We start from the raw sequence: 22,852 nt of genomic DNA, 5'->3' as shown, positions 1-22,852 counted from the left end.
ATTAAGGGTAAAAAAGGGACAGAGAAGGGAAAAATAAGGACCATGATGGGAAATGGTAGGTTTTTTACGTCATTTCTACATGCCTTGGTGGCCTGCTGCACCTTATTTACTGTCTTAAGCTGGACGATCTTATTAGAAAATGATAGGTCAAATCGAGCGTTCTGAATATAACATGATTAAACGTTTGACATTTTAAGGGCAAATCTCCTAAGTAACTGTGTGGCCATTGAGATGTTAGAACAATTCTTCAGTTTCATGATCCCCAGTGCATACAGATAAGTACAATAATGTTAACAACAACAAAAAGCAGGGCGCAAACCGAATGCTGTTTCTAAGTCTTCCAGTGTCTGCAGTCCTGATGAACTAACTGCATTGGCTTCCGTTCATTCATTCAAAAGTCCTTTTCTGAAACTGACATTCACACCACAGGATTAAGAAGCCCTCAGTGCACTTGGCTAGATGTAAACTCCCATTTTAACTGACGTGCAGATACTGCTGTATTTGGGGGGAAAGTTCAAATTTAGCTTTTCTTCCCATGTATTTCGCGTGGCCAAAGCTGGAGGGGAAGGGGGGGCGGGTAGGGGGGCTGGGGGAAGTGACTTCATACTTTTGATTACGGAATATCATGTTTACCACTGTAAACGTTCAGCCTTGAAATGAGAAAGCGGGTGGAGCGAAATCGCTCTCACCCGGTGCATTTTGTATGTTACATCTCACCCACCAGCTAAACTTTCTCCATCAGTCTGAGTAGGTCAGCCACGAAAACGCTGCCTGAAAGGGAAATGCAGCGTCCTGAGGCGGCGAGTGCTGCCTTACCCCGTGTTGCCTTTGGAGTTACCTGAAGCATTCAGCTCTTGCACCCAGAGAAAAAGCTTCTCGTTTCAATTCGGTCGTTTCCGTGGGGAATTGCGGTACGGGCAAGTCCTGGGTGTGGCGATGCCAACAAGGAACTCAGATGTCCGTTTTCCCGCTTCTGGTAAACCTTCCTAGCCCTTGACCCGCGAGTGACCGGCCCTCGAGACCCGCCTTCCGGGATCCCGGGGGTCGCTGGCTGACCCACCCGCCCCCATTGCAAATCGCTGGAGAGCAGGGTACGAGTGCGCTTCTCCCCCATTCGTTCCGCGCCTGGAGGCGGATCCCCTTCCCTGCACACAAGTCCTTATATGCACCGGTTGCACCAGCCCGCGTTACTCCAGCCCCACAAATAATTAATGGAGGAGGGAGGCCGTCACTCTTTTTTTTTTTTTTTTCCTTCTGGATTTTTTCAGCGCTAGAGCATTTGAACCGAACCGAAACCCCCCTCCCCCCCCCCCCAATGCGATTGAGGGCCATTGTGCTGCAGTGCACGAATTGGACACACAAAATAAAGCCCCTTTGCCCCTACGATAAGCACGGCAGGGTCCAGGAACAGCTTTTCAGATCCATCCAGATTAGCCTGCAAAAGCTTGGGCGGAAAGGGTGCGCGCCCTTCCCCCAACCACGCTGGTGCAGAGGGACCGGGTCAGGAAGCGCGGCCTCTCCCCAGTCGGAGACCACGCCTCCTCCGCCTTCCCCCCCCCCCCCTTTACTCCTCCCAGGAAGCGGTGATAGACAGTTCTGTGTGGTTCTCCACCCCCACCCCCCAGCAGAGTGGAGGAGTTGATGTGTCTCATTATAACAGCCAATGCAGCCGCCATCCACGCACAAGCAAAGAAGCATGTCCCATTTAAATACACCCACGCAGCCCCAGCGCCCTTAGCTGAGCAGGGCGCGCAGCCCACACGCACCGCGGCTCCGGGCTTGGAGATCAGCGCAGGTTGGGCTCCCTGACCCGGAGGACCGACGCGCGGGGGATCGGGATCGGGTGCTGTGGGGCCGGGGTGGGCTGGGGAGGCTGGGCCCGGGGCCTCTGGCGCTACACCCGCATGAGGACGCGAGTAAAATAGACCAAGGTGGAATTTCCAAGGGAGAAGCTTCAGGGTGGTTTTGGACCATTTCTCCCTCGAAGAAGTAGACATGGCGAGCGACTCCCCGGCTCGTAGCCTGGATGAAATCGATCTCTCGGCTCTGAGGGTGAGTAGAACATGTTTTCTGATTTCTTCCCAGCGGTTTGTTTCGGGGTGAACGGGCTCGGTGCGTGAACCCGGGCGGGGGCTACTGGGCAGAGGGAGAATGCGACGCGGAGATAACCTGGCTTCTAGTTTTGATTCGGGGTCCGCCGAGGTGCTCTTGGCTAAGACTCCTCTCAAAGCTGTGCACTACGTGTCCTCCTTTGGTTGTGGCCGAAGCTCCCCAGAGAACCAGTGGAGCTAATGCCAGTTTCATCTTAGACCAGCGTAAGAGCCTTAAAATGAAAGGCTCGTGTGTGTGTGTGTGTGTGTGTGTGTGTGTGTGTGTGTGTATGTGTGTGTGCATGCGCGCGCGTGGTGTGTGCACACAAGCCCCAGACGGTCGTCTGGTGCCAAGGCGCGAGACCCCACTGCCCCTTTCTGCAAAGAGAGTAACAGCAGCGTGAATAGAAGCACTGGCCACTCACTTTTCCCAGCTACCTGCAAGATGACATTGTAAGCCTGACTCCCTACGAAGCCGAACCTGCCGCTCCACGGGGGCAGCTATTGCTGTGCTGGTCTTGTAGATGGCAACTGCCTCCTCTAGCCCCTTTCCGCCTTCTGAGCCCCGACTGCCTCTCCGCGCTCTCTTCAATGCCAGTCTGCCAGTCACCTTTATTTATGGTTTAACTTAGACCTGCCTGTGCTTTCTGACTTTGTGGCTCTGACATTTCAGTTTTATGGTTGAACTTAAGCAGGTGGAAGGATGTGTTCTCTGCTTTCCCCCAGTCAGACCGGAACTCCAGTGAGTGTGTGTGCGTGTGTGTGTGGATGTGTGTGTGTGGATGTGTGTGTGTGTGGATGTGTGTGTGTGTGTTCGCGCGCGCGCGCGGCCAGTCCTTTGTAGAGAGCATCTACGTCCCTCTAGGCCCACTGGTTTGCGTTTACCTTCGCGTGAATCGCCTCAGACGCCTTTTCATTGTATTGACTAAGACATCACTGCTATAGAATCCATTTTGCTGTTGTTTTGAGATCAGGATACCAGGAATCCCAGGGTAGCCTCGACGCCTCCCCACCCCCACCTCTGAATCCCAACACACTCTATCGGGGAAGGGGGCAGAGCTTTCTTGCCATTTTAATTAGATGCTGCCTGCGGAAAAGGAGGTGAGGGGTGTGGGTGGCGGCAGCAGAGGGGGATGAAGATTGGACACCAATTAAGGATGGCTTCTTCCTCTCCTGAACCAAGAATAAAAAAAAAAAAAAAAGCCACAGCATGTATACTTGAAGCATGGAGGATGGTGAGATAGAATTGATGGTGGGTCTCAACACAGACACACAGGATGGGTGAAGCTTGGAAGTTCACACGCCCTCCTGAGGCATACATTGTTAGACTGATGCTAAATCTTGGGATTACAGACCTGAATCTTCATTACTTCTCCTGACAGTACCTCCTTCTCTACAGTTATTTTAAAGAGCTACCTTTACTGTCAAAGTGGTACTTTTTATTTAGTCTCATGAATCCTCCTCTTTTTAACTTCCCTTCCCCTTCTTAATTCTTCCAAGAGGTGAGGGTTTCTGCAAGGCCGTCCAGGGGTTGAGAAGGAACAGAGATGCCATTTCAAATAGCTTTTTTGATAGTTGGGCAGCAAAAGCTCATTCATGTGATATTACAGTAAGCTGTCTATTTCCTGGCACAGAAATGCCACATTCAGAAACCGCTGCCCCCTGGGCAGCTGGGGGTGGGGGTTGGTAACCGGGTGGGTGCTTTGGCTAAGTCTGTGATTTCCTGCTTTACAGACTGTGCATGTTCATTTGCCCTACTTTCTGCACTGGGAGTTACTGCCAGCGGGTTAATCAGGTGGATGGATGGCCCAGACTACCGGGTAGGGGAAAGTGGCAAAAGCCCAGTAGGGGGTGGGGTGGGGGGTATGGGGAAGGAATCTGAACAATGGGCAAGGCTTGTGGTTTTCCTGAGCTAGAATCTCAACACTGCTCCTCTAATGGAAAGGGCTCTGTTGCGATTTTTAAGTTGGGCTTGGTCAGAGGTGTCCCTTGTGGGCTTTTTCTGGGGAAGCTTTTCTGAGATATGAGCACACAGAGCCTGCAGGCTTGTAAGGAACCACGAGGGCTCACCGGCCTGCCTGGAGTGTGATTCACACATGGGAGGCCTGTGCTCCAGAGATCTGTATTTTGAAAAGATATCTTTGCAGGATTCCCTGAAATTGCTCTTTGTGGCCTGGGCTTAGTGCTTTGCCCCTGTATTTCTGCCTGTAGGAGGTGTGGAATGAGGGAGGGCTAAGGCCAGCTCTAGAGATGGGAACTGCTGGCTAGAGGACTTACATGCTGATGTGGAGACAATTGCACCCGGGAGGGCTGGGGTGTAGGACCCGCCTTGTAGGGGGTGAGGTGTGTAGGCTGGCTGTTGAGTCCAAAGGCTACACAGGTGATCTCCACAAATCAGAGGGCAGATAATTTCTGTCTTCTCAAATTAGGAGAGGTGGGTTTATCTGGATGAGAGGTCTCATTTGTTCCTAACCCCTCAGGAAAGCCAGCCTGCTGAGAACCTTATGGGGAATGCCTGACCCCTGAAATGCAGCCAAGGTCAGTGACATCTAGGAGAATTTGCTGCAGCCTTACCAATCCCTTGCTGTTTCGGTGGCTCTTTAATGTACACAATCAATGCTCTTTTTGTAAACCCTGAGCTCCGTGCATTAAAAGCAGATCCTGTCTGGAGAGGCCTTTATCCTTCTCACTTTGGGGGCTTATTGTTCTCAGCCAGTGATCCCAGACTGGACCTAGTCTACATTCTCCCCAAATAGCAACAATGCATAATTTAAACCAGAGCAACCAGTGACAGCACTGATCATTTGAATTATGCAAGATTTGGATGGTTTTAAAAAATAAGATAAAACAGGATCTTCTTTGGCTAAAAAAGAGATGATCTGAATCCACTTTTATTAGTCTTGATTTTTAGAGCTCTGGAGATAAACTAAGTGTTTGGGGAGGGGGATGGTTTCATAGATTAAGAGCTGGAAGAGAATTAGAGAACACCTACCCATTCCTTTCATTTAATACCAAGCTGAAGCCCAGAGACTGTAGTCATTGCCCAAGGTCACACAGCCCCCTCTCTGCTGGGGTGGGGGTGAGGAAGGGGAAAACGGTGGTTTGGGGAGAGAATCTAGGTTTCCTGACTTCTCATTCAGTGCTCCTTTCTCTAAGTCACATTGTCTGTGGCTGAATCAGAAATCAATAATACATTTTCTGCCTGAGCACAAAAAAATGGCAGAGAGGAATTATTTCACCGGAGTCATGGAATTTTATTTATCGAGAATAAAGAAACTGCTTCATGCAGGTAAAGTCATAATACATAAAACCGTGGAGCATTAAGATACCTTTAGATTTCATTTTGTAACCCCCCCCCCCCCTTCCATTCTTCCTCTGCTGGCAAATGACTGAATCATCTAGGACAGATGGTTGTCCTGCATAGTACCCTCTCTCTGTAACCCGTCTCCATCTGAGTATCTCCCATGGGGTCAGTCTAGATACACACATTATTCAGATGTCTCTCCATGTGAGGTTTGTAGAATTTTATGTATGTTTTGCATAATCTATGTGGATACTCATATATAGTGTTATGGTTATAAACTATCCATGTGGGTGTATGCAATATGTGTATACATACATAGGCTACAGAAAACAATCTACTCATTCAAACTCATGGCTTGAGTCATTCTCCCTTCAAGACATCACAGTATTAAAAGAAATGAAATTTGCCACCGGTAGGCTATTACATATGAGGTGAGATCAGCCAGAAAGCTTTTTGAAGATTAGCATATATCTGAGTCTGAACACCTTGGCTGTCCTTAGTTTGGCCCACAGAGGAAGGCGTTCAAGGCCAAGATTGGCCTCTGCTGACTTCATACACTATGTTTCTGCCAGGACTCACACTCAGTTTTCTATTTGAACAGAATTAGATGACCTCTGCTTGTCTTTCCCCCCTGCCCCTCACTGCCTTCCAGGCCTAGCTATTTCTTTGTCTGTTAAGACCTATAGATTTAAGAACTGACCTCATCTGGAAGACTCACATGCATCTTTCCCACTGTACTTTTTGTTCTTGTGTTATAAATGGCATTGGGATGTTTTTCTGCCAGCTTAATAAACTGTGGGCTCCACGAGGCCAGAGGTTATGCCTTGCCCATTTTTGAATCTGTCATTGCAGTTAGTTGCATAAACAGGTGAATACATGAATGAGTTGGTGAATGGAGTAGAGTGAGTACTGCATTCTATGTCCATGTCTTATTGGTTCTGTGACTCTGGGTAAGTCCTGGAACCATAATTAATTTAAAAATGGGAATGATCTCAACTGCTTGCCTTTCTCATATGCTGGTTTTAACAATCAAAGTATTTATGGCAATGCTTTATTTGAAAATAAAACCGTAATGTAATGCTCTACACAAATATACTATTCCATGATTAAATAGAATTTTATAGGAAACTTGATTCTACCAACATTTCATCTCAGTGATTGCACCTAATTGAAAATGGCTCTGAGAAAAAGATATCAGAAGGTCCTGGATCTTTTAAAAGTAGCTTTTCCTTTATATGTGTCAACATGACCTTATATGTTACTCTGCTGTCCTGGGTTGACCTTTGCCCCAATATCAGCATTCACTACTTTTTTTTTTTTTTTTTAAGATTTTAGTTTTAAGTAATCTCTACACCAGATATGGGGCCCAAACTCACAATCCTGAGATCAAGAGTCACATGCCCTAAGGACTGAGCCAGCCAGGTGCCCCTGGTGTATTTCTAAACCAGTACCAGGTATCAGCATTATTCATTAAAACTTTCTTCTTTTTTTTTCTTTTTTTAACTTTTTCCCTTCTTTGTGGATTAAACATTGTTTAAATAAAGCCACATTTATTATGTCTGTGTCTTTACTTTCTTTTTTTAATTTTTTAATGTTTATTTCTGAGAGATTGAGAGTGTGTGTATGAGCAGGGGAGGGGGAGAGAGAGAGGGAGACAGAATCTGAAGCAGGCTCTAGGCTCTGAGTTGTCAGCACAGAGCCTGGCGCAGGACTCGAACCAATGAACTGCGAGATCATGACCTGAGCCGGAGTTGGTCTCTCCACCAACTGAGACATCCAGGCACCCCTTGCGTGTGCCTTTTCAAAGTTTGTGTATTTGGGAGGGGAGTGGCCACCTGAAATGATACAATACTAGTCCAGTATTTAAAACCTGGTCAGAGGTCTCATGGGGATTAAGGAAATCTTGAAACATTATTAATTCCTTATCCCAGAGCACTTAGTTAAATTTGGTCTTAAATGAGAGTTTAGCAAAGTTGAAAGAATTGATAAGATAACAGTGTCTCAAAAACAATAACAGCAGAGTAGTTTTTTAATTAGATATATTTGCTGTTTTTTAGAGATATTAAACAGGTGTTTTCTTTGCCATGACACTGCCTCATAATAAAGCAGGGTGTAGTGGGAGTTATCAGAACATCAGAGAAATATGCGTAATCATTTTCAGTGTTCTGAATCTTAGTAAAAAAGCTAACATAAGTCATGGTTTGCTGTTTGCCTAATTGTCCACTTAGGAAGTCATGGAATATTTTGTTGAAGAAAGAACACCTAACATTTTTCCTTCATGAAAATATCACATTTCCCACTGCCGTATCTGTAAGGCTCTTTGAAACCTTGTCATTTTGAGTCTTCCTGTGTTTCTGCCTTGGTATTAGTCTTCATGTCCTTGTTGTCCTACACCGTTCCTTTCTTCAGGGGTACAGTTCTCCAGTCCACCCAGTTTTGAGCTACTGTGATTGAATCATGGCCACCATGCCCAGCTGAGCACAACCAGTCTCTGAGTCTGTGTTTCTGAGAGAATTTGGGATAATTTGTGTCTGAAAGTTGCTTTTATGTCAAATTGGTTCTACCATATCTGTGGGGGAAGTAGCTGTCTGAGAACAGGGCCTGAACTAGCAGTGTGCTGAGAATTCCAAGAAAATCTGGGTGATATTTTTTGAATGAAATGTTATTCTGCTCATATAAATATAAGGTTCCTAGAGGAGAGAGAGGGAGGACTTAAATAGAAAATGTTGGATGAATTCCGCTTGTAATTTCTTTCATTCTGGTTGGAAGTTTATTTCCCTCTAGAGAAAGATGATTCGCTTTCTGCTTTTTACATGCCTCGGCTGTTCTCCAGTTGTCTCAAGGGGGTGCCTTGAAATTCTCAAAACACATTTTATTTCACCCCAATCTTAAACATCTTTCCTTGCTATCCATTGCATGCGGCCGTTTGCTCCTTTCCTCCCTACAACCACTGAGGTGACTGTGCCCTGAGCATCATCCATGACGAGACTTCCCTCCTGCGTCTCTACCATCAGCCTTCTCCTGACTAGTCTCTACATACACTGCAGTGACATTACTCTTCGAACAGCACATTTTCAGTCTGGGTATTTCTTATTCACGACCTTCCCTGACTCCTCACAGTCTACAGACCAAAGACTAAACTCTTTAGTGTAGCAGTAAGACCAGCTATCATTCAGCTGGGCCTCCCACCATGCGCTGCAATTCTGATGACTGATGCTTTACTCCTGCCTCAGAGAACAGCTTCCTTCTCCCCATGGATGCTCTTTAGGGGGTGCTGTACCTTATACTGTAAAACCTCAGAGTGTCAGTAACTTGTGCTGCAAGTGTTCCACAAGACAAGCAAACATTTCAAATAAATTTTAACTTGGTAAACGAGCGATGTCTTGCAGTACGAGTGGTAGGAGATGCCGAATGTCACATGACCACAACTGAGCCAATGGTTCTTGAAATTTGCTTTGATTATACGAGTGCTTTGGATTACAAGCATGTTTCCGGAACGAATTATGCTCGCAACCCAAGGTTTTACTGTATTTCTTTTCTGTATCTACTACCTTAACAGTAAACATTCAAATGCCACCTTTTCCACCAAATTTCCTCTGATTTCTCTCAGAAAGAAGTTATCCATTCCACTTGTAAACCCTTTCAGAACTGACCTCACACTCAGAACTTTCTGACCTGGATTATATCCACTACTAGATAGTAAACTTCACGAAGGCAGTGCATATATTTGATTTTTCTTAAGACTCCCCACCAGGATTACCTTTGGGGCTCCAGGGCTCCTTTTGGTATATGGCTTAGTAGTTCTTTTCTGTGCATTGCTAAGTGGATAGCTTTAAAAATTAAGATCATGTTGTCTATATTATCTGCAAGCTGTTTTTTTAAAAATGTGTTTTCACTTGTTTGCTGCTTTTTTTTTTTTTTTAATTTTTTTTTTTCAACGTTTATTTATTTTTGGGACAGAGAGAGACAGAGCATGAACGGGGGAGGGGCAGAGAGAGAGGGAGACACAGAATCGGAAACAGGCTCCAGGCTCTGAGCCATCAGCCCAGAGCCTGACGCGGGGCTCGAACTCACGGACCGCGAGATCGTGACCTGGCTGAAGTCGGACGCTTAACCGACTGCGCCACCCAGGCGCCCCACTTGTTTGCTGCTTTTATTTGTTTGTTTGTTTCTATTTATTTATTTTATTATTATTTTTTATATTAAATATAATTTATGGTCAAGTTGGTTTCCATACAACACCTAGTGCTCATCCCAACAGGTGCCCTCCTCAATGCCCATCACCCACTATCTATTTATTGGTTTTTAAAGTCAACTCTATACCCAATGTGGGGCTCGGAATAATGGCATCAAGATCAAGAGTCACATACCCTACTGACTGAGCCAGCCAGGTGCCCCTGCAACCGGTGTTTTAAACTTAACAATCACCCTTTTTGCATGTTGTTAATGTTTTTCTTTTTTTTTTTTTCAACGTTTTTTTTATTTATTTTTGGGACAGAGAGAGACAGAGCATGAACAGGGGAGGGGCAGAGAGAGAGGGAGACACAGAATCGGAAACAGGCTCCAGGCTCCGAGCCATCAGCCCAGAGCCTGACGCGGGGCTTGAACTCACAGACCGCGAGATCGTGACCTGGCTGAAGTCGGACGCTTAACCGACTGCGCCACCCAGGCGCCCCTGTTAATGTTTTTCTATAACATAATTTTAAAAATTCTTTGTCATGGGGGGATTTTAAAGTTACATAAAATCGGAAGGAATATTGGAATGCTCATACATTACAGCCACTTTGTAAAAGAGGTTGGCAGTTCCTCAGAGTGTTGATTAATAGAGTTACCATGTAACCCAGCAATTCCACTCCTAGGTATATATACCCAAGAGAATTGAAAACGTATATCCAAACAAAAACTTATACACAAATGTTTGTAGCATTTTTCAAAATTTATTCTTTATGTTTTTATGTTTTTAAGTTTATTTATTTATTTTGAGAGAGAGAGCGAGAGAGAATGTGCATGGGTGTGGAGGAGGGGCAGATGGAGAGAATCCCAAGCAGGCTCTGCACCACAGAGCCAGATGTGGGGCTTGAACTCACTAACCTCGAGACCATGACCTGAGCTGAAATCAAGGGTCAGATGCTTAACCAACTGAGCCACCCAGGTACCCCTGTTTGTAGCATCATTATTCATACTAGCCAAAAAGTGAAAACAACCCCAGGGTGCCTGGGTGACTTAGTGGGTTAAGTGTCCAACTTCAGCTCAGGTCATGATCTCACGGTTCATGGATTCAAGCCCCAAGTCAGGCTATGTGTGGACAGCTCAGAGCCTGGAGCCTGCTTTGGATTCTGTGTCTCCCTTTTTCTCTGTCCCTCCCCTGTCACTCTCTGTCTCTGAAAAATGAATAAACATTAATTTTTTTTAAAAGAGTGGAAACAACCCAAATGTCCATGAATTGATGGGTGAATAAATGGAATGTAGTATATCCATACAATGGAATATTATTCATCAATAAAAGAAAGTTTTGATACATGCTACAACATGGATGAACATTATGCCAGTGAAAGAAGCCACACACAAAAGGCCACATAGTATAGGATTCCATTTATGTATAGTCAAACCTATAGAGAAGAAAAGTGGATTTCTGCAGCTTGAGCAGAGGTGGAGAATGCCTGCTAATGTCTTAAAATTAGACCACAGTGATGGTTGTTCAGCTCTGTGAACATATTAAAAAATCATTTGTGCACTTCAAAAGGGTGAATTTTTATGGAGTATGAATTTAATCTGAATAAAAAAATAAATAAATACCTTGATATTTAAAATAGAATAGTAGAATGAGGCCCCGACTTAACAATTATCCATTCGTGTCCAGTCTTGTTTTGTCTACACCTCCGTCCACTTCCTCCCCGTATTATTTTCAAGCATCATATCATTTCATTTGTAAATATTTCAGTATGCATCTCTGAAAGATAAACACTCTTAAAAATACATAACCACAATCCTATTATCATGCTTAGAAATTAGTATGTAACTGGGGCACCTGGGTGGCTCAGTCAGTTGAGCATCTTGATTTTGGCTCAGGTCGTGATCCCTGGGTCCTGGGACTGAGCCCTGAGTCAGGCTCTGCACTGAGTATGGACTCTGCTTGAGATATTCTCTCTCTCTCTCTCTTTCTCTCTGTCTGTCCCTTTGCCCCTCCCCCTCGTGCATTCTCTCTCTCTCTCTCAAATTAAAAAAAAGAGAAAGAAATTAGTATGTTACTTAAAATTTCTTTAAGTATTTAGTGTTCAAATTTCTAACCATATGTTTTTAATGACTGCTTACCATTTTGTCGTGAGGATGAATGATAATATTTAAACAATTCCTATTGATGAAGCTTCTGGTTATTTCTAACTTTTCAAGTCTTGTAAATAATGCTTCAATAAATATACGTAAGTCTTTGTGTACATCTCTGTGTCCTTAGAATAACTCTTAGAAGTGTAGTTTATGACAAAAGTGTATAAAGCTCTTGGTATTGTCAAATTACCTCCAAATTTTCTGTGAGGTAGGCGTTTAGCATTCACAAATGAACACAGGAGGTTTAGAAAAATCATCGTATTTACCAAAAGTCATAGAGCTACAAAATGGCGGAACTTACAACCGACCTGCCCCAAAGCCACTGCACATTGTGACTCCATTGGTCATTATTTGCCCTGCAGACCTTGTCAAGACTTCAGAATTATCTGGTGTGTTATCTTCCTAAAGTTCACAGGTTTCCCAGAAGTCTTTCATTTGGGCACAAGCTCTCTTTGGTGAGCTTATGGTGTTTGAGTGTTGTTTCCAAGGTATTTCTTCCTTGTGGTTTTGTTTTTCAATGAACCAAAGTCAGCTTTGAATATGTTAATTGTTCTTTTTCTTGCCTTAAAAATGTAAAAACCTAAAATGTGAACCTGTTTGGGATTAGCAATAATTTTCTTGTACACTGTGTATAAGGGATGTTTACATTTAATCTGTCATTCTCTTTGGAAAATCATCTGACAGGTATGTTTGGAAGATGTGGAATCAGGCTCAAAGATTTCCATTTTTTAAGAACGGGAGACCACTCAATTTGTGATTATTGCAGAAGCTAGCAAGATGAGTCAGAAGATATGTTATAGGAAGGACCATTCTCAAGCCTTTATCTGTCTGATGATTATTAAAATCAAAATCTTGAGTCATACTTTTTTCAGAATGATGTAGGTATTTTAAGATTGCAGTGGAGAAAATGGAAGATGCGGCTGGCAGCCAGAAGGGTAAATAAAGAGCCTTGTGTTCTGGACCACAATCTGCTTTCCACTAGGTTTATAAGTAAGAAATTCTGAAAATTGACACAACTTTGGGTTTGTCTGTTTTGCAGAGGGCAATTGCTTAGATTTACTAGATTTGATATCCCAGCCCTGTATTTAAAATGCTTATAAATTGGGGCGCCTGGGTGGCTCAATCGGTTAAATGTCCAACTTCAGCTTAGGTCATGACCTTGCGGTTTGGGAGTTCGAGCCCCGCATCGGGCTCTGTGCTGACAGCTCGGAGCCTGGAACCTGCTTTGGATTCTGTGTCTCCTCCTCCCTCTGACCCTCCCATGCTCATGCTCTGTCTCTCTCTGTCTCTCAATAATAAATAAACGTTAAAAAAAAATTGAAATGCTTGTAAATTACTTATGACTGGTAAAAATCTAGAGCTTCATATGGACATGGTTTCATCTTTTCTACTTCTAGGATTTTTTGTTTTGTTCTATTTTTTAGCTGCCTGTATTCAAATTATGGCAGTGTGGTGGGTGGAATAGGTTGTAAGCAGTAATTGCGAACTGTATTTAAATAATAATAATAATAATAATAATAATAATAATAATAATAATTAGCATTTATAGAGCACTTTAAATATCTTCAAAGTACTTGCAAACATTATCTAATTAGATACCCTCTCTGCTTATGATCTGGATATAAATGCATTTACATTTAGAACAGCGTCATGAGAAACGTATACCTTTGAAAGTTAATGCTAGCTATGATTTACAAAGCTACACAATGGTCACAGTTAGAGTTCTGGATTCTCTTGGATTGTTCTGTGTATCCTTTTGTTAAACCTGGTGGTGGTTTAGATTAAATTTGCACCTTATTAATGCCTCTGCTTCCTTTCTGATCATTAAGAACTGAGTCTTGATCATTGCTCTCCTCCTTACATACACTAAAGTATAAACAACATCAATAAGCTTTAAAATGGGCTCCCTCTCTGCATTTCCTGCCCTGGCCTCAGATGAAACTCCCATTAGTAAGTGAAATGAAGTGGGGTCGTGCAAGAAAGAACTGCTATGCATTGCGGTTTAGTAATTTCCATCTGAGAAAAATAGATTAAACTGCACAGTAGGATACATCATAAAGAAATGCACTGGAGAAATGAAACATCTTTAGTTTGACTGTACTAATGATTTCTTGCTGTTTTGGACATGTGTCTGTGTATCATCCCCTTGCACGTATGTCTTGTGTTGGCAATTTTGATAGCATTTGGAGCAGTACCTGCGTGGCTTACTCGGTAGAGGATTCTGCAGTTGGTAGACTTTCAGTGAATGTTTTCCTGTGCATTGTGATTTTTCTAAGAGCTGGTCGACAGGTTAACTGCCTAGACGGTGTTTCTCAAAGTGAGCTCCCTGAATTAGTAGCCTCATGCTCATCTCTTGGTTTTACCTCTCTGGCCTCCTGGATCAGAAACTGGGGATGGAGCCGGGTAACCTGTGCATTAAGAAGCCCTCCAGGTGATTTGATGTACTTTAGAGTTTTGGAATCACTGACCTAATTTTTTAAAATACAGTTTTCTTTTGTCTTTCATGCTGGTGCATTCGTTCATTCAACAACTATTAATTGAGCATATACTTACTATGTGCCTAGCATTGTGCTACATGCTGAGAATTTGGTAGCAAAGACACATGTGAGTGCTGTCCTCATGGACCTTGGTGTCTAGTGAATGGGGGAGAAACAGCAAATCCACAGAAATTTGAGTTTGCCTGAAAATGTTGCAGAGTAGAAAATAGTGATTTATTTATATAAGGTAACTGCCAGGTTTTCATAAGATGTATGGCTTCAAATTGTAGAAGACGCATACTTTTAGGAATATGGAATTTTATATTTCACACTAATATATGCATTTTAATTGTTTGTAAGACCAGGAGATACTTGAAGTGCAAAAGTCTACAACTTTCACCCGATAATCCTGGACTGTTCTTTGCATTGCTGTTTTTTATTTTATTTTATTTTATTTTATTTTATTTTATTTATTTATTTATTAGCATGTTTATTCAGGGGATAGAAAGCCACAGTCCCAAGACTAAGAAGCATCCTTTTGGTGCTAATTTCCTGTTTTTCCCTTTGGACCTGTGGGGATTCAGTTTGAAGCCCCAGGAGGTGCTGGCATTTGCCTAAAAGCTGAAAAAAAAGAATCCATATTCACAGCTCTTTCAGCCCTACCTTAGTTTGAAGCCTGAAATCTTTGGGTTGTTTATTTTGTGAAACTTGAAAAATGAAATAGACTTTTTGGAATCTAGGCAGGAAGTTAAAGGATCCCCTTACTGAGAAATCCTACAGACTTTCCTTGTAACAATCCCTAAACATCTCTTACCTATCTACAAAGAAGTCCCGTGTTGTTATTTTAATCTGTAATTCTTAGATAAACACACTGCTTATACTACATGGTTTTTTTTGTTTGGGGGAGGTTGGTGACCATTATGGTTGTTAAGGTAACTTTGTATACAACTTGATAATGAGCATATATCAAAATTGTATTTCATACTTACTGCTGGGAAGATGCTTTTAAAAAATCAAATTCAAAGACTCCCATTGTAGAAGGCCTATTTAAAATTTTTTTTTAACGTTTTATTTATTTTTGAGACAGAGAGAGACAGAGCATGAACAGGGGAGGGGCAGAGAGAGAGGGAGACACAGAATCGGAAGCAGGCTCCAGGCTCTGGGCCATCAGCCCAGAGCCGGATGCGGGGCTCGAACTCACGGACGGAGAGATCGTGATCTGAGCTGAAGTCGGAGGCTTAACCGACTGAGCCACCCAGGCACCCCAAGAAGGCCTATTTTAAAGGGAAAAGAGATATTAGATAATCATCATTAGGTTGGATATAAAAAATGTCTAGTTAAAGATGATTGAGTTTTTTGTAATATTGCAATCGGAGGACAGATCCAACTTTCTCAGAAGAGGCCTTAATGTCATTAAAGTAATAGCTAACTGCAAGCATTTTATTTTATTTTATTTTATTTTATTTTATTTTATTGTATTTTATTTCCTTAAAATTTTATTTTTAAGTAATCTCTACATCCAACATGGGGCTTGAATTCACAACCTGGAAATCAAGAGTCACAGGATCTACCCGCTGACCCAGCCAGGCACCCCACTGTGCAAGCATTTTTAGTCAGGAATGTTAGTTACTTTCTACATGGGGCAGGGAATTAATTATGTCATTCCAAAAGTTCTTTCTAGGACCAAGTTTGGGACAGTTTTGTTTCTGTCGTGGTGCTATCTTAGGCTCTGAGGAAACTGTGAATTTAGCATGGCCACTTTGTAGCCATCTGCATGGGTAAAATGGCCCTTTGAGCTTTGGAGTCGCTCTAGTTTTCCAATTGAACTCATAAGACTGACTCTTTTAGAGGCCAGAAACTGAGTTTGGATGGTTCTGGTGCTGGTGTCTTACTCAAGTGTGGTTGATAAAGTCAAAGCCAAGTGTTTGCTCTTCCTAAAAGGCCACTCCGCTGTTCTCTTTTCTTTAAACTACTAACGCTGGCACCAGTCAGAGAGAACTCAGTTTTCTTTTCATGGGGACAAATAAGCAAAAGCTCTACCGTGCTCCCCTGAAGCTTAATACCCAGATGCTACTCCGGGAAAGAACATCGCACACACACTTTTGGTCAGAACAATATGTATGTTCTCTCTGTGAGTGTTTTAAGGATGTAACTCGCACTGGTATTGTAGTCATAATTTCTTGAATATAAACAGCTTTTATTTTTGGAGAAGAACAGATGTAAAAGTGTGAAATACCCAAGTTTACACATTTTGGTGGTGGTGGGGGGAGTGGTGGGGGAAAGAACACTGTTTCTTTAAAATCATGGTAATTCAATCTTAGTTACTCCTTGTTTTCCTTGAGTGACTGAAAATTAGCAGGGGAAATCTCTTGGAACCTGACCAGCTGGGTACCTAAATCTCCACTTAACTGATAGTACCAGGAAGAGTGCTAGTGGGAAATTAGCATAGGTCTTCATCCCTAAGAGCAAAAAAGGTCCTTCCCAAGGAGGAAGCCTCTCTGTGGAGAGGGGATTGTGCACCTTCCGTGAAATATGTATGACACTCAAAGTAAAATGTTAGAGGTACAGAGATCCCAGCCCCAGATAGAAGGTTTGTTTTCTAGATTAGAAACTGTGAATGGCAGGGATTTGAGAGCTTGGTGTCCCTCTGGTCTCTGAACCAAAGCTCTTTCTGGATCTCTGGGTGCCCATTCCCTCCTTTAATTTGTGAGTTTGTTTGTGAAAGGTACCTGGGGTTCTCAAAGCAGCAGGGGCATTACTGTCCCCTGGAGGCCAGGTCCCTTTCTTTTCTTTTCTGGAGGCAGGGTCTCTGCTATTGTAGCGCACCACCTGATACAATGCAAGTTGCATCAGATTTAAAGAAATAGTTCCCCGGCCTTCTTTGCGAGTCCCTGCCTTTTGTAAGTTGCTGCTGCTTCGCAGGATTCACAATTAGCATTTTGTTCCTGTGGAGACTCGGTTTAGTGTGCAAGCCACATTCTCGTTTGTCGTGCTTGGTTCCTTGATAATTCCCATTCGACAAATATTTTGGTCAAGTTTTCTGTGACCATTAGGTCTAACTGGTTGTTTGATATTGCATTTTGGAACTAAGTGATTTCAAGCATGTTTCAAATGAACATCTCTGATCATTTCTTTTCTAACTGTCAGTGAAATTTGGAATGTGAATAAATTATGAGGCCATGTGACTTCCACAGTTCACAGGGCGGCTAGTGAAAACTTTATTCAAACTATGCTTAATGCCATTTAGAAATCTAAATCTGATTTTAAAATATCCCCAAGAATGTGGATACATTGGAACTGTCACACTCTGCTGGTGGGAATATAAAATGGTTAAGCCACTTTGGAAAAATAGTTTGGCTGTTTCTGAAAAAGTTAACTATAAGTTTCCTCTATGACTCAGCGCATTTGACTTCTGAATGTCTACCCAAGAGACATGCAAACATATGTCCAGGCAAAAACTTGTAACCTGAATGTTCATAATAGCCAGAAGTGGGGACGATTCCAGTGTCTATCAACAGATGAAGAGGTAAACAAATTGTGATGGGGTACAATGGGATACTATTCAGTAAAAAAGAATGACATACTGATACAAGCTACAAAGTGGATGTTTTGCTAAGTGAAAGAAGCCAGGCACAAAAGATCACATGTTGTATGATTCTGTTTATGTGAAATGTCTAAAAAGGCAAATCTGTCGAGACAGAAGGTGGGTTTAGTGGTCGGCTAGGGCTGGTAATGAAAACGGAGAGTGATTGCAGATAGGCGTGTGGGGTCTTTTTGAGGTGATGGAATATGTTCTACAATTGGATGGTGGTAACATGAATGAGTTTTATGGTATGTAAATTACACCTCAAAAAACCTGTTAAAATGTAATCTGTCTGGGACATTGCTTCACGGTTGTACCAGCTCCATACACCACGAGGGCAGATTCCCCAGTCAGGCCACTCCAGTATTTCTAGGAAGGCCCTCTCCTCTCTACCTTGAGGGATGGGGGACTCTGGTCCTACCTTATGCCTTCTACCTACCTTATGTCTCCCTTATTGTGAAGGGTGTCTCACATTTTATAAATGTAATCATAATAACTTCCTTCAAGATAAGGTGGCTGATAACTTATCTCCTCTCCTAGAGAAAGGAGAACTTTGGAGCCAGATCTAGGATAGCTATTCCTGTCTGAAGCCATTCCTTACTGAACCACTTTCAATTCTCGAGGTGTTTCTGGCAGTTACTCACCCCTCTACAGTTCCGCATGCTGCTCTCTCTGCCTAGAAGTCATCTCCGGTCTCTCTTGTTAACAGATAGTTTATTTGTCTCTTCCCCCAACCCATTGTCCCAGAGGAGACTGTAATTCCCACAGGGCAGGACCTGTGTTTTGTTTATTTGCCTATCTATTTATTAATGAAATGAATGGCTTCTCATGACGTACAGCATAAAGCTACACTCCTTAATTTAGCAAGGTCTTTGATGATCTAACCATTCCCTACTTTTTTTTTTTTCAGTATCAGCAGTCACCACACTATCCCCTCTCTATACACCAATTCAGAGTCTTTCAAATTGTAATGAGTTGTGGAGTGAGTTTAATGGGTTGCAATTAGCTTTAGAAAATTAATTACAATAGAGTAGAAAACTATTACTGTGCGTATATTGTATATACGTGTGTATTAGGTTACAATGTAGAATGTATTTCTTATAGGGTAAGGAAGCTAAAAGTTTGAAGTTCACTGCTCTAGTTTAGTTCATAAGACGGCATACGATTCACCTAGAGGGAGTTTAGTTTGCAAATTGGAGTTCAGTTATCTAGCCTGGAGCCCACAGATTTGCAACTCCGTGGCCCTCACATAGTTTGGATGTATGTGTTCTCCATTTTAAGAAGCCATAACACGCTACAGTTGCTGATGTCCGCCATGCTGATTGAGGCCTCTTGTTCATCTGTTGGACACCTTCTGAGAGCTAGGAGCACTGCCAGGGCCCTGGATGTCCTGGACTGGTGAACACCAGGTACAGTCCAGCTGCAAGATGGAAACGTACGTGGCATTTCCTCTGCTGCTTGGGAAACCCCGAACGCCGTGTTTGCTCCACCAACTCTGTAATGAACACCTATCCATCCTTCAAATGTTCACTCCGAGGAATTAGACGTGTCTTCCGCTACTTTTCGTCAAGTGCAATGACATTTGGTATCTGTGTAGAGATTCGAAGAAGACAAGATGCTGAAAGGAGCTATGATCACTTGATAAAAGGCATTCTCCAGAATTCAGAACGGAAGAGCTGCGCTCTGGGGGTTACAGCTGAAGCCTGGAAGGGTCCTTCCTCGTGGAGGAACAAGTTGCTGCAAGCTGCAATAGCCACTATGGCCACAAGAGCACCCTTTGGGAAATTTGGGCAAGGAACGAGGCTTGGGAACTTACCAGAAGTAGCAGAACTGGGTCGGGGCTGAGAGCCAATTGTCACTGAAATTGTCCCCCAGACTCACATGGTCTTGGATATTATAAAAACAGGCAGAAAATCTGTAGACACTGTCAGATTATGTCACTGCCAGAAAACTGTAAGGAGGAGTTTTGTCCTGTGTGCCCCTGTGGGGTCGGGGAAGCAGGGAGAGTATGACCCTTCCCTCTGAGCAGCTGGGAGACAGGGTGGAATGTCCTTGAAACCAGTGGAGACAGAACATATGTTTAGCTTTTTGGGGCTGCTTGTGCCAGGTGCTGAGTTAGGGGCCAGAAGGGAGGGGAACACAGGCTGTTGACTCATGTTGGCCCTGGTTAGGGCAGCGATGTGGTCCTCAGCTTTCCAGGTCCCAGGACATGATATGGTTAGGGTACTGAGTCTCAGGTCACACCATCACGTAGATATACCTGACACTGTTTGGAATATAATTTATTTAATAATGATAATGGCAATATATTTTTTTTTAATTTTTTTTTTTCAACGTTTATTTATTTTTGGGACAGAGCGAGACAGAGCATGAACGGGGGAGGGGCAGAGACAGAGGGAGACACAGAATCGGAAACAGGCTCCAGGCTCTGAGCCATCAGCCCAGAGCCCGACGCGGGGCTCGAACTCACGGACCGCGAGATCGTGACCTGGCTGAAGTCGGACACCCAACCGACTGCGCCACCCAGGCGCCCCGATAATGGCAATATTAATAGCTAATATCCTCTGTGACCACTTGCCATGTGTGAAGCACTGGGCTACTTATTTTAAAGGTCTGGTCTTATGAACACAGTCAGATTTTGTGATGTGTACTGTTTTTCTTCTAACTTTACACATGTGGAAACGCATGCTTAGGTTAAGTCACCTGTTGGAAGTAATGGAGCCTGGCTTTGAACCCAGGCTTGTCTGACTTTGAAAAGTATGAAATGTGAGCACTGTGCCATTGCTACTTCCTGTTTTCTCAATATATAGTAGAAATACCTTTTTAGTATTGGAACAACTGTCTGCTCTCCAGTGCAGCGTCTTCCTGATTTTGGAGAGATTTAGGAATCTGAAAATTTGATCAGAAATTGACTTACTGTGGCTGGAATAAGGCTGGGGTTGACCCAGGATCTTTAGGGCTGTACCCTATTCAGGTCAGAATACTGATCCCACCATGAGTGGTTGTTGGACAGGTCTTGATAAATTCATCCAGTCTCCCATCTCTCTACCTTGTTCACATTAATCCCTATCTGCTTTGTTCTTCTGTCTTGTTTTGTTTATACTGTATATCACCCACAGCTCTTTGTTTTAGAATTATTTACCCATATAGTCATTAGTGTCTTTAAGTTATAAACTTCTTAGGAAAAGAATAGTGTCTGTTTTCCATCTGTGTCCCATAGAAGGTCTAACACATACTTCAGAGTAAGGTGCTTTCCTGGAATTATCTTGTTTGGATTCTGCAGCCCCACTGTGCACTGAATGGATGGGAGACTGGCTATAATTTTACTGTGTTTTCAGCCTTTAGGAGGAGGGATTGTGCTATTGGGAAATCAAACCTTAAGAAAGTGTAGTCACTCCTGAAAAATTGTCCTAGGCAACTGTTGGACTTCATATCGGCATTATTAGAAATTTTTGATGGTCCCGTGAACTTTAATGGGAAGAAGCAAAAAGGGGCTCTCAGTTGGTGAAATGACCTTTAAATATTGTTTTTCTGTCTCCCCTCACATGTTAAAGTGGTTCATTAACAAAGCACACGATAAATCTCTTTATAAGCCCAGGCTCGGTAAATGGGACATGGGTGAAGTTTTATTGTGACAAGTTACCGAAAACATATGGTGGTTATATTCCCACTTTTGTTCCTTGGACTCTAAAAGGCACTTACTGTGGGACAGCTTCACCAGTGACTAATGGGAAGGCAGGGTAAAAGACATTGTGTTACATCATGGTGCGGATAGCTAACTTGCCAATGGGCTGGTTACCAATCCCCTGGATATCTTCAGCACCTGTCATTAATGTACATTGTTGGCACTCAGATATCTATTGAATGAAGTCATTTGGAACCTTCTAAGTTTACTTTTGGGAGGTGTATGTAAAGAAAGATTCTCTCTCCTTTACCCAGAGGCATCAGGTGAAGTTCAAGGGTCGCCTCTTGGTGTGGCAGTGGATGATACATGGATTTCAGTTACCTGATAGAAGTTGGGAATGATGGGTCCCACCTTGGCTGCAGACACCCTCCCTCTTCTCTGACTGCTGTTGGAAAGAATTCTGCCTGTGCAGAAGGAAGGACTCAGGTATTCTTCAGAAATTCAGGTGTTTGAATACCTCCTGCACCTGTAAATCCCAGAGAATCACAGAAATAGTCACAAGAATTAGCCTAGAACTAAGTCTTGGGGCACGAGGAAAACGCCCCTTTCCTCTGCCTGTGCTGACATATGTCTAATTCTTTGTTTTATTTTTAGCTTCTACATATTGATTAGCTTTAGTGAGTGCTCACTGGTTCTTGTGGTTTCTTTCTTACAGCTGTAGAAGGATAAGGCCATGGCAGTGAAATGGCATTCTGGGAACAGAACAAGGTGAAGGGGGAGCTTTTCACATCAGATCTAAAAATGCAATTCAGCGACAAAGGCGATCATCATGTTCCCATGTTCCCTACTGGTTATATAGCCTGCTAAGCTTGGATTCTTTTTTCTTTTACAAATGCAGGCTGTTGCGCTTTATAGTAATTAGCTGATATGACTGTAATGGACTCTGGCTTCACTGGATAGAATCTTTGAAATCAAGTGTATTAAATTGACTCTTCCTTTTTCAGGTAATAATGAATAGAAATTCCTGCTATAAACATAGGATTAATAGATTCCAAGCTTTTATAGGCTTTGGGGCAGTAATAAAAGGAGAGGGAAACGGGTACAGATACAGTCACACTCCATCTCATTCTTTTTGAGGTGTGCTGAGATTCCTGAACATGGCTGACCATGTAAGGGATCCTGAGGGGGAAATGTGCCTAGGGCTTTGGTGGAGGATGGGAAAAAGGATGGCGAGGTGCACGTGCTGCCTATTCCAGTGCATATTTGTGCTGAAATGTTCAAATCTTCAACCTGTTCTCAGTCTTTCTAAAATCAGGGAGTGTAAATGAATGATGATGGCCTCTGGCGTCTGGTTAGGATTCTCCAGATGACACCTTGGCAGTGAAGTCACCCAGAGCATTTTTGGCAGTTCCACGGAGAGTAACCTATATGGGAGGTGATTGTGACATA

The 22,852-nt window shown here is 43.1% G+C and overlaps 1 protein-coding gene across 10 annotated transcripts in view; it reads left to right on the top strand.

The window, feature by feature from the left end:
• The first annotated feature begins 1,854 nt into the window (after window positions 1-1,854).
• Window positions 1,855-22,852, top strand: part of TNIK (TRAF2 and NCK interacting kinase) — a 399,001-nt gene continuing 378,003 nt past the window's right edge. For 4 of the 10 annotated variants that reach the window (XM_040480740.1, XM_040480737.1, XM_040480736.1 and 1 more), the window contains exon 1: window positions 1,857-2,052. In XM_040480740.1, coding sequence (XP_040336674.1) covers window positions 1,996-2,052 — 57 coding nt within the window. In that variant the 5' untranslated portion in view covers window positions 1,857-1,995. Of the gene's footprint in view, window positions 2,053-22,852 lie in introns of all 10 variants that reach the window. The other 6 variants (XM_040480744.1, XM_040480743.1, XM_040480742.1 and 3 more) reach the window with 3 other exon arrangements.

This window comes from Herpailurus yagouaroundi, unplaced genomic scaffold, assembly GCF_014898765.1.
Source record: "Herpailurus yagouaroundi ecotype Mexico unplaced genomic scaffold, PumYag 159, whole genome shotgun sequence".
NCBI classification, from domain to species: Eukaryota; Metazoa; Chordata; class Mammalia; order Carnivora; family Felidae; genus Herpailurus; species Herpailurus yagouaroundi.
This window is presented reverse-complemented; position numbering and strand designations above follow the sequence as displayed.